The sequence below is a fragment of the Myxine glutinosa genome, chromosome 2 (assembly GCF_964187855.1).
Source record: "Myxine glutinosa chromosome 2, kmMyxGlut1.1, whole genome shotgun sequence".
In the NCBI taxonomy this organism is placed as follows: domain Eukaryota; kingdom Metazoa; phylum Chordata; class Myxini; order Myxiniformes; family Myxinidae; genus Myxine; species Myxine glutinosa.
The window spans coordinates 155,880,823-155,891,775 of NC_136262.1; the positions used below are offsets into that span (position 1 = coordinate 155,880,823).

The 10,953-nt window shown below is 47.2% G+C and overlaps 1 protein-coding gene across 3 annotated transcripts in view; it reads left to right on the forward strand.

The window, feature by feature from the left end:
* Window positions 1–260: 260 nt before the first annotated feature.
* Window positions 261–10,953, forward strand: part of LOC137422248 (cytoplasmic polyadenylation element-binding protein 1-like) — a 61,415-nt gene continuing 50,722 nt past the window's right edge. The window contains exons 1-6 of one of the 3 annotated variants that reach the window (XM_078771849.1): window positions 261–301; window positions 1,491–1,588; window positions 2,850–3,087; window positions 9,035–9,223; window positions 9,470–9,741; window positions 10,000–10,255. In XM_078771849.1, the coding sequence (XP_078627975.1) occupies window positions 292–301; window positions 1,491–1,588; window positions 2,850–3,087; window positions 9,035–9,223; window positions 9,470–9,741; window positions 10,000–10,255 (1,063 nt within the window). In that variant the 5' untranslated portion in view covers window positions 261–291. Of the gene's footprint in view, window positions 302–761; window positions 856–1,490; window positions 1,589–2,849; window positions 3,088–9,034; window positions 9,224–9,469; window positions 9,742–9,999; window positions 10,256–10,953 lie in introns of those variants that run through there. The other 2 variants (XM_078771850.1, XM_078771851.1) reach the window with 2 other exon arrangements.

Below are 10,953 nucleotides of genomic sequence, written 5' to 3' on the forward strand. Positions count from 1 at the left end.
CCACCACAACCCTCAAACCTGCGAGTCCGACTCAAAATTCGTTCAGAAATGGCAAAAAAGGTGTATACAGTACAATATATTTTGAATTAGATGTATGGATAACGGAAATGTGTGTGTAGACCACACACCTAATGGTGGAGAGTAGTGGATGTATTAATTTTTAATCGGTTTTATTACCAACACCTGCTCGTACCTGTTACCGTTATACTTATATAATGTAATGGGAGCGCACGAGCGCATGACAACGCTGCGACCTCGCTCGCAGTTGAGCAGCACTTTTCGTGGGAACAGATGCGCCATGGTATGTTAGGGGGTAGGGGGTGAGGAGTAGGGGGTGAGGAGTAGGGGGTAGGGGGTGAGGAGTAGGGGGTAGGGGGTGAGGAGTAGGGGGTGAGTAGGGGGTGAGGAGTAGGGGGTAGGGGGTGAGGAGTAGGGGGTAAGGGGTGAGGAGTAGGGGGTGAGGGGTAGGGGGTGAGGGGTAGGGGGTGAGGAGTAGGGGGTAGGGGGTGAGGAGTAGGGGGTAAGGGGTGAGGAGTAGAGGGTGAGGGGTGAGGAGTAGGGGGTTAGGGGTGAGGGGGTGAGGGGTAGGGGGTAAGGAGTAGGGGGTAGGGGGTGAGGAGTAAGGGGTGAGGAGTAGGGGGTAGGGGGTGAGGAGTAGGGGGTAAGGGGTGAGGGGTGAGGAGTAGGGGGTAAGGGGTGGGGGTAGGGGGTAAGGGGTAGGGGGTAAGGTCTAGCTCTTCCTCACCCGGTGTGTGTTCAGTTACAAAGCAGCTAGCTAGCGCTTACCAAGCGGGTCGTTCCATATCGACGGTTTTGAATGGAGTGCTTGCTCGAGTGTCTAATCCACGAAACTTGGTAACTGAACACACACCTGATGTGTGTGTGTGTATATATATATTTTTTCTTTTCAATACCTGGTATGCAAGCAGGTAGTCAATTGATGTGCTGTATTAATATGCAAGTTTGGTCCATGTCGGTTGTGCGGAAATTTTGAACGGCGTCGGCGTCTGACGTCAGCACGTATTGGTCCCGACGTACGGTGTGCATGCAGCTGGTGGTTGATTCGTGCAGTAGTTTAACAATTTTTTGTTGTTGTTCTATGTTCACATTTTTTAAAAAATTATTTTTATATATTTTATTCTTGTTTATAAGTCTCAAAGTCGTGTAGTTATTTTATTTAGATAGGTTTGTGTGTGTGTATCGCAAATCCCGGTGGGAATGTTTCTGGATTTTTAGGAGATTAAAGGTGTTTGCGTTGCCTCGTCTGAGTTCAAATTATTACCTGAAATTTGTGTGATGGGATGGATTTGAGAGCGTGTGAGTGAAATTTGTGTGATGGGATGGATTTGAGAGCGTGTGAGCGGTGTATTGTCGTTGTGGTGTATTGATGTTTTAAGATTAGGTGAATCGATAGTTACGAATTGAGTGCTTGAGATGTTGGCGTGGTTTGAACGGCGCGTGACTAATGTAATTTTCCCGCCGAAATGCAGCCATTTTTGTCTCTAACGGCCGCGAGGTAAAACGTGGTTCTGGTTCTGGGCGTATTCGTTTGAGGGCCTTGAAGTTGAAGGGGGAAAACATGCATCAGGTAAGCTGATCAATTCGGATATGCGCGTTTTCGTGCTATCTTCTCTTCTCTCTAGAACACCTGAGGCGAATATGAATATCTGTTACCTGCCGACTGTTTGCTTGAGCTTTTCTTTGATAGTTTAGCGATTAAAATAACTGATTAAGTCTAAGAAGTATGTCGAGTTGGGATGTTGCCACGAGGGTTTTTATTAATTTGGCGCCATTTCCGCTACGTCTGTAATTATTTATTTATTCTGCGACATCTGCGATGTGTGCGACACTTGCAGGTAACGGAGCGACAGTCTTGTAGCTTTGATTTGTCGTACCTTCGGTGAATCTAAAATGGTACCCTCCCCTCCTCCCTCACCCTCCCCCTCCCCCTCCCTCTTCCCCTCCCTCCCCCTTCCCCTTCCCCTCCCTCCCCCTCCCCCTCCCTTCCCTCCCCCCTCCCCTCCCCAAGGGTTGAGTGGTAGGGGGGGGTTGAAGGGTTGAGTGGTAGGGGGGGGGGGTTGAAGGGTTGAGTGGTAGGGGGGGGGGGTTGAAGGGTTGAGTGGTAGGGGGGGGGGTTGAAGGGTTGAGTGGTAGGGGGGGGGGGTTGAAGGGTTGAGTGGTAGGGGGGGTGGGTTGAAGGGTTGAGTGGTAGGGGGGGGGGGGTTGAAGGGTTGAGTGGTAGGGGGGGGGGTTGAAGGGTTGAGTGGTAGGGGGGGTGGGTTGAAGGGTTGAGTGGTAGGGGGGGGGCTGAAGGGTTGAGTGGTAGGGGGGGGGCTGAAGGGTTGAGTGGTAGGGGGGGGGCTGAAGGGGTGAGTGGTCGGGGAGGGGCTGAAGGGTTGAGTGGTCGGGGAGGGGCTGAAGGGTTGAGTGGTCGGGGAAGGGTTGAGTGGTCGGGGAGGGGCTGAAGGGTTGAGTGGTCGGGGAGGGGCTGAAGGGTTGAGTGGTCGGGGAGGGGCTGAAGGGTTGAGTGGTCGGGGAGGGGCTGAAGGGTTGAGTGGTCGGGGAGGGGCTGAAGGGTTGAGTGGTCGGGGAGGGGCGGAAGGATTGAGTGGTCGAGGGGGGGGGGGTGAAAAGGGGGGAAAGGTAGTTTCTACCCCCCAAAATAGGTTGTTTTTTTTGTTGTTTAAATTCTTATTGCGTTCAGTATGATTCTACATGCTGCCCTGTCTTCTGGCAACCATTGGAATTGGTTTAAAATATCTTTAGTCGGTGTAGTATACTGCTTTATTTTACCAGGTGAGTGCCTAGGGGTATTGCCCCTATTTTTAAATCCTAACTTTGGCCAACAGGATGGCAGTGTGAGCATGGGTTGTGCAGAAGCAGCCATGGGGTGTGCAGAAGCCGCACTTTACGAGCCTGAAGGTGCAAGCTCCGGGGAAGGCGAGTCCCTCCGGAGTGAATGCCGAACACCATATTCAGCTGCGAGTCCGGGTGTGTTCCAGCACATGTACGAGCTGTTTGAGAATCAATTGGGACAGGCTCCCTCATGCTCCACTCCCATGCAGCCGGACGGGGTGGATGGCAGAGGTAAGAGTGCCCTCAACGTGGGTTGGTCAACTGGTTACCTCCACCACCAAAGTTGGATGGTGGTTGTTTTCTTTCATCCCTGTTTGTCTGAGCGTGTATTCTCATGAAGTTGTGGACAGATTGTGACAAAACCTGGTGGACAGGTTGGGTGTGTGAGGAGGAAGAATTGATTCAATTTCGGTGAAGATCCGGATCTGCTCGCTAAGTGAAAAGTGGGGTTAAGCAATCGTGTGCGTGTGCATTTTAAGGGGGTTCATCGGAAACAGTTCAATGGAGGAAGTTGAAACTTTACCTCATGTACCATGGCCGTTTGATACAACGCATATTGAGCATATATTGAACAGTGCCAAATTAGAATAGTCATTGCTTCCGCCTTTATTATGCTTGGCTGGTGGAAAACGGCAAATTGTGCCGACTTTTTAATGATCCCCCGATTTACACTAGCGATATATTCTGGCATTTTCATCATCCTTGGTAGTTGTGAAAAAACACAAACGAGAATAAAAGCTACTTTGTGAACAGTTATGAATGAACTCGAAAACAGAATTCAAATTTATAATTTGTACACATTTACCTCAAGCGTGGATAGATGCCATTATAAATTGCTAAGACTGCACGGGTAAGTATTCCTATAAATATCATTTAGTTTTTAGATGGAATCGAGGTTAGAAATGCGGAAGTTTAAAATCCGTTTGTTGAGAACGGTTTGCTCATCCCTTCGGGTGGATGGGTATGTGAAGAGTGTGCTGTAAATAAAACCTGATGTGGTGTTAAAAACAAATGCATGTTCCATGAAAAAGAAAAACCTTCGATTCAAAACATTTACATTGCTTGAATGCCAGGAAATCCCAGGATGGTACTCTGAGATACCTGTCCCTTATAGGAGTAATGCCCCCTTCCTCCTCTGGTGGGGTTAAGTGAATCACATGCCACGTGTTTAGGGCAACCTTGCAAGTTATCTCCACAGCTGACTTGTAATACCCTCTGCCCTAGCACCTGGTGGCGATATACATTAAAGTTGATGCCAAACACCTACCTAACCTTGTTAGCTCACCTGTAACGAAGTTCAGGGGAGTTTATGTGATGGCGCTCTGGTGGCTGACCTCGGAAGAATTCTGCATGGTGGGGTGGGCAAAAATGTCTCCCAGTCGATGTTCGAGACTGGTCGACAGTTATAAGAAACGCCTACTTGAGGTTGTTTCTGCCAAAGGGGGCAATACCACCTATTAGAGCCAAGGGTGTACTTACTTTTTCCACATGCGAAATTTGCATTGATGTTTATTTAAATTATACAATGGACTACAAAATCTAAATGTTTCATGATATTTGTTATATCACCTTTATCTATCAATATTGTTGAAATGAAGATCAAATAGCTATGTTGAAATATGTTGAAAAAGTCAAAACTTTACATGGGGTGTACTTACCTTTTCACGTGACTGTATATATATATGTATACATATATATTTTGTTGCGGATCCCTGCGCCGGCCTTTTCCCCTTACCAAGGGGGGATTAGTCCCCTTGTCTTTGACTAGCCGACGGAACCTGGGACCGATGACGTCCTTCCCGGACAGCGCGAAATAGGGTCGTAGGACTAATCACTAATACCGAATTACTCGCGCTGACCGGAAACGAGGAAATAAGCCCCGCCCGAATCACGGGTGTTAGTGGATACGCCGAGCGGTAGCGAACCCGTGACCCGAGCCGTTATCAATGACGAACCCGATCCAAGCGGTGATTAATCGTCTCACGCTTACCCAATGGAGGAAATCATGGAAACGGTCGAATTTGGAAGAAAAGGAATAACAATGTTTATTTACACTTTGTACAATATTCAGCGGAAGAAAACAGTGCAGCCTTAAACAGCCTTAACTTATCCCAAGACAAATGGGCCCGTTCACTCTCAGACACACTCACATGGGGTTTGCAGTTGACCAGGTCAGCACGTCCAGGAATGGCGTCCAGGCAGCTCGCTCTCCGGTCCCCAACTCGCACCGCGAAGTAGATGAGCAGACTGCAGGAGCTCTCCACGTGTCGTTGGCGCGCGCACGGGATTATTACAGGGCGAACGGTAGGCTTGCTTTGGCGGTTACACTTGCGGCTGCGGCCGCGTACGTAATAAGCGAATAGTTCAATATGCGCTTCTCAATCAAGGGCTCTCGACACTGTCGTGTGCACGCCGGTCCTCTGAGTTCTCCTCACACGAGTGCTCCGAATCAGGGCTTGGCTTCAGTCCTCTCTACAGTTCTCTCTCAACTCGAGCGCCTGCCTCTCCCTTCTCATAACTGAGGTGGGGGCCTCGCGCCAAGGGTTTTATTGCCACGCCCTTGGAACCCTCTGGAACTTACTAGACACGCCTTGCCACGCCCTCAGCCCTGGTTGAGCCCTTACCGTCATCGCCTTCTGATGCGCTGCTTGACGAGGCCACACCTCGACCCTCGCGCTCCTCCCTCTTCTTAGGCCTACCTCGTGGTCCCCGACTAGTTTCGAGCAAAACCAAGGGCAGCGAACGCTGCTGGCAGCCAAAGTGTAACAAACTTGAGGGATGCCAAATGGGGTGCGGGATCGATTATGCCCATGATGTAATTGAAGGGTGGCCGCAAAATGAAAGGACCTAAGCTCATTTCTTTACACAACGCAGCTGTTACTAGGGAAATGGCCTACTCTTACACATGCAACAACACAACAACAGGCATTTTAAGGCCATTTTCCCTGCAAGAGCGGGGGTTAGCCTTGCAGTCCCCATGACAATGTTCTCCATTTTGCCCTATTTTCTGCATCTCCCCTTGTTTAACCCCCTTGCCCACATTTCTTCTTCGACCATCTTTAGCCAAGTCTTTCTCGGTCTTCCCCGTCCTCTACTTCCTTCTACATTCATTTCCATCACTCTTTTCAACCAGTCACTTTCATCCTTCCTCAACACATGACCAAACCAGCTCAACCTGTTTCTCTTCACAGCATCAATCACAGGCTCTATTCCCATCATCTTTCGCAATTCATCATTTGTCTTCCTCTCTCTCAACGATACTCCACACATCCACCGAACCATTCGCATTTCCACCCTTTCCAGCCTTCGTTGCTGCTCTTCGTTCATTACCCATGTCTCACTCCCATAAATCATAACACTTCTCACACATGCAGCATACACCTTTCCCTTCAGCTTCAATGACACTCCCCTCCTCGTCAGCACGCCACTCAGTTCCCGAAACTTCTTCCATGCACATCTCACTCGAGCAACCGTTGCAGAGTCTGATCCACCTTCTCAATTCAGCATGTCTCCAAGGTAACAAAATGTTTTCACACCTTCCAGCTTCATGCCATCTCCAAGATCCAACTCAACATTTCCTCCTTCTGCAGCTCCCTCTGTGCACACCTTACACTTGAATGTAGCTGCCACACTGGTTAATGACCCTCTCAAACCACTACATTTTTGATGAACCCACTCAGCGCACATTGTACATTGAATGGAATTCACTCCGACACCCTTCCTGCACACAGCACACGGCCACTTCCCAGTTCCTACTCTTACACATACTATGACATAACTAATTCCAAGTGGGCCTCCGTGTTGCTTGTGGACTAACTATGGGGGACAAACCTTTAACCTTTAATGATGTCATATGTACAATCTCAAAACCGCAACAATATATATAACAAAGTTTTTGTTTGTTTATAAGCATGCGCTAATCTCCTGAACGGTGAAAGATAGGAGGAAACCTCTAACAAAAAATGTCGGGACGGCTCCCGGGAAGGTTATCGGCTCGGTGGTGAGGCTGGTCGAGGCTGCTTCGGCCGGGCTGGGCCCATTTCGCAATGAAAAGCTGAACTGAATTGTAGTAGTCAATCTTCTACGGCCACGAGTATAAGCTGAATTATAGTAGTAAATTCATTCAAAAAGAACTAAAAATGTCGGGACGGGCCCCGGGAAGGTTATAGGCTCGGTGGCGAGGCTGGTCGAGGCCGCTTCGGCTGGGCTGGGCCCATTTCACAATTAAAAGCTGAGCTGAATTGTAGTAGTCAAGCTTCTACGGCCGCGAGTAAAAGCTGAATTATAGTGGTAAATTCATTCATTATAATAGTATTGTTGTGCATATGAGAATGTTTTTTTAATTTATTGTTGTGTAATGAATTGTTGTAAAATGTCACCCTCCTTCCTGCATTTGTTGTTGTATAAAGGTCAAAGGGCGTTCCCGTAGTTAATTCCATAAAGCATACACGAAGGACACCATATATCCCTGTTCAGTAGTTATATCCTTATTATGTGTATTAGTGCAAGGCTGTGTCTCCCATTAATTTAAATACTCCATTGCACCAAGTGAAATAAGAGTAGATCCCCTTTCATTCACATGCCCCTTCCAACAATTGCCAACTGTTCCCTCCGCGACTCCATTCGCCACGAGGTCGGCTTCGAGAAGAAGGGAGAGGAGCTGCCGACTCCTGGGCGTGCCCGCCCATCGTCATCAAGGGCGGAGCCAGAGCCGTGCCGACCAATCAGGGCCGAGGCGAGCTGACCGATGGGCGTGTCCTGGACACCAGCGGCTTGATCGCCTGAGGCGCTATATAGAGCGCGCGCGAAAGCAAGAGAGGAAGTTGTTGTTTGACTGAGCAAGAGAGGAAGAGTTGGATTAAAGAGTTGGACTAAGCAAGAGGAAGTTTTTGGACTGGGTTGGACTAAGAAAGAGAGAGGAGAGAAGGGGCGAAGCGAAGCAAAGAGAGAAAGAGTCCTGGAGTTTGTGAGAGAGGGAGAGAGGACCCGTCACGCCAGACCCCCCACCAGCAGCCTGGCTCCACCAAGCAGCTCCGACCCGTTACCCCGCGCACACGACAGGATCGGTGGCATCGGCGGCCGTCGAGGTCCAGCCCGACGTCCCGTGCGGGATCAAGCTTCAGCCAGCTCCGTGCCTTCCTCCCCCTCCAGCCACCCACCTCCTGTCATTCCTGCCTGCAATTTCCTCATTAGTGTACGTGAGTTTGTTCTGTTTGTCTTGTCCCTGGGTATTAATTAAGCCTGTTGAGATAAGCTAGCGATTTTCACTGTGTCTCTGATTTCTTCTGTATTTTATTTTATTATCCTTCCTTCTCCTTGGTTTCTTTGATTGTGTAAATAGTAGGAAGAAATTCAGTCGCATTTCAAACCTTTTTTTTTGTCTCCTTCTTCACATCCGTGTCGCCTTTGTCTTTTCCCTATTGAATATCTGAGGCGCGATTTTGGCCAACGTTCAGGAATCGGGTTAGTCGGGGTAACTGTTCGGGCGCGGCGGCCATCCGCTCGGCCAATCCAGTAACATCCTAGCCGCGTCCGTAACAGTATATATATATATATAATATATACAGTATATATATAATTTTTTATTTTTTTTAAATTAATAAACTGTTGCCACAAATTTTGTGTTTATATTGATAGTATCATGAACACCTTTTGATGTGATATATTTAACCAGTTTTTAAAAATATGACCAAGTAATAGTTGAGATGTTGATTCTAGAAGGGGACGAGTAATGTTTTCACTTTTACCTGTGCAGAAAGATCAACCGTTACATTTCTCGACACAGAAGCCAGTAATGATTAGTTTGTAGATTTATTTTTGCTTTTGCGAATGTTCTCAGAATATATAAATGAGAGAGAGAAGAGCCTGTCATCACTTTTGCTGTGACTTTGAAATGAGCTGAAGTTTTGAGTTCACCTTCCGGCCGATTTGGACATATATCGAGTATAGAACCTCAGTAGACCATGTAGTAGTCTGAGCAGTGGCTATTTCATCAGTGAAACTATGAATTTGGCTTTCAAGTTGTCATTCTCAATTTTGCAAAAGTTTGCCCAGCTCATCCCTCTCTCCCTTCCTTAGGGTGAAGCTTACCTTGATTTTGATTTTTTTTTTGTTTGTTTGTTTTTTCTAATTCTGGTACTTGTAGTAAAGCACGTTTGTATATTCTGCTCTTGTGCAGCACTTGGGCAGTTGGTTTACCCTGGTTTGTCTGAGCTGTGTCCCAATGATATGAGCTTTCCACTGCTCAGTTCTTTGACCAATGCGCTTCCAGACTTCCAGCGACCTGACCCACCTCACATCTTTCGCAATAACCATCAGAATTTGTCATTGGCCCGGCCATTCACTGGAATGATTCCGTCACAGCATGGTATGGAACAACCTTGCATATCTCTTGCATTTATCTTTATCCATTAGAGCATGGAGATTAAGGAATCGTGTGCAAGAAAATGTTTAATCTTACCAGGCCATTTCCTTGTTAATCTCTGCTAATTCCCACACCCCAACCGATGCTCTAATCATTAAAATTATTTGCCACCATCTATATATTTAAAAAGATGTGGTTGGTGCAAAAACAGAATTTTATGGTAATTGATTTTCACCGTGTTTTTGACAGATTTTGGCCTTGGTACACTTGGGCTATCAGCAATTGGAAGCTCTAACCATAGCTTCCCTGGTCTTTCTGCTATGGCCATGAACAGGGCAGTTTCGATGAAGCGAGGAATGTCACATCGGGACTCTTCATTGCTGGCTTGTCGCAGCGGCGCAATTTCTGATCGAGGTTTTGGTTCTGGTTCTGCCTCTTTTTCCAACTGTGGTACTCGGGGCTCATGCTCTTCCAGCCCCGCAGACTCTGACATCAGCACCGGATCGGAAATGCTTGACCTTGTAAGTTGACGTTGAATTGGTAGTTACGTTTGCACTTGTACATATTTTCAGCACTTTGTTCTTTCATTTCCTGGTCCAGGATCCATATGCTGAAGTGGAAAATGTTTTGTCGATATGGTTTCTACTTTCACAAAATGAAATTTCCTCTAAAGGCAATAGTGTATTGCGAGATTGAATAACGAAAGTGTTCATCTTGGACGCTTCTGTAAAGTGAATACTTTGTGGAGGAAAATATCTCCATGTCTGCTCATTATCCAGTCTGGTCTGCAGATCTCGCCGTTCTACGTTCCTTTCTCCATGCCTGGAAACCTGGGTCCCCATCGTATGTTCAGCTGCTTGCAGGATGATGAACGTGGATTGGAAGGAGCTGATGTTGGGCTGTCAGACTTACGACGAGACTGGCCGTCCCCTCCTGGTCCTCTGGATAGTCTATGGCGTGGGTGGCCTGGGCAATTCCATATGAGGGATGTGTACAACATTGAGCAGCAAGCTCAACTGCACAGGCAGGCTGCAGGTACTGTGGGGAATTTTGGGGTGGTTTTATTACTTTAAAATGTTTATAATGCAAAATTGTGGTGCCATAAGCTAGTCTGCAAATGAGGATCGGTTGAGATGCAATTTTACCTTGCTTTAAAAAAAAATTCAGTAGCTTATCTTATCAAAATGGAGTAGACTGAAGTCGATTGGCGAGCCACCGCAAATCCCCACACTTCCCACCTAAAATATATTTGAAAGATGACAAAGCTCCACCAGGAATGACCCAATATCAATTTTTTAGTTCAGACATTTCCTTGTTTTGGCCCCTGTGCTGTGTCCCAAGTTCCTCTGCCTTGATTACCCTGCTCTCGCGAAGCGAATGGTCTGCATTTTTAAAAACCATTTACTCGGCAACTGTTGGTTCGATTGACACGAAATTTTACCATAGTGGCACATCCGCCTGTATAATTTTATTCATAATTATGACGTCATCGGTCACATGGTACAGACGTCATCTTGGAAAAACGTTGCACCTCTATCTCAAACAGCTCAGTGGAAAAACATTGAAACGAGGCTCATTGTCAAGTACTCTCTATGGGGAACAATATGTTGTCATCGGTGCCTTCATTATGACGTCATAATTCGACAAGTATAACGCTTGATCTGATCAGCATGAATTTTTTTTTCTCCATGATAGTCCGATGAAGTGTGTGTCCCTGTGTGTGTGTGTCCCTG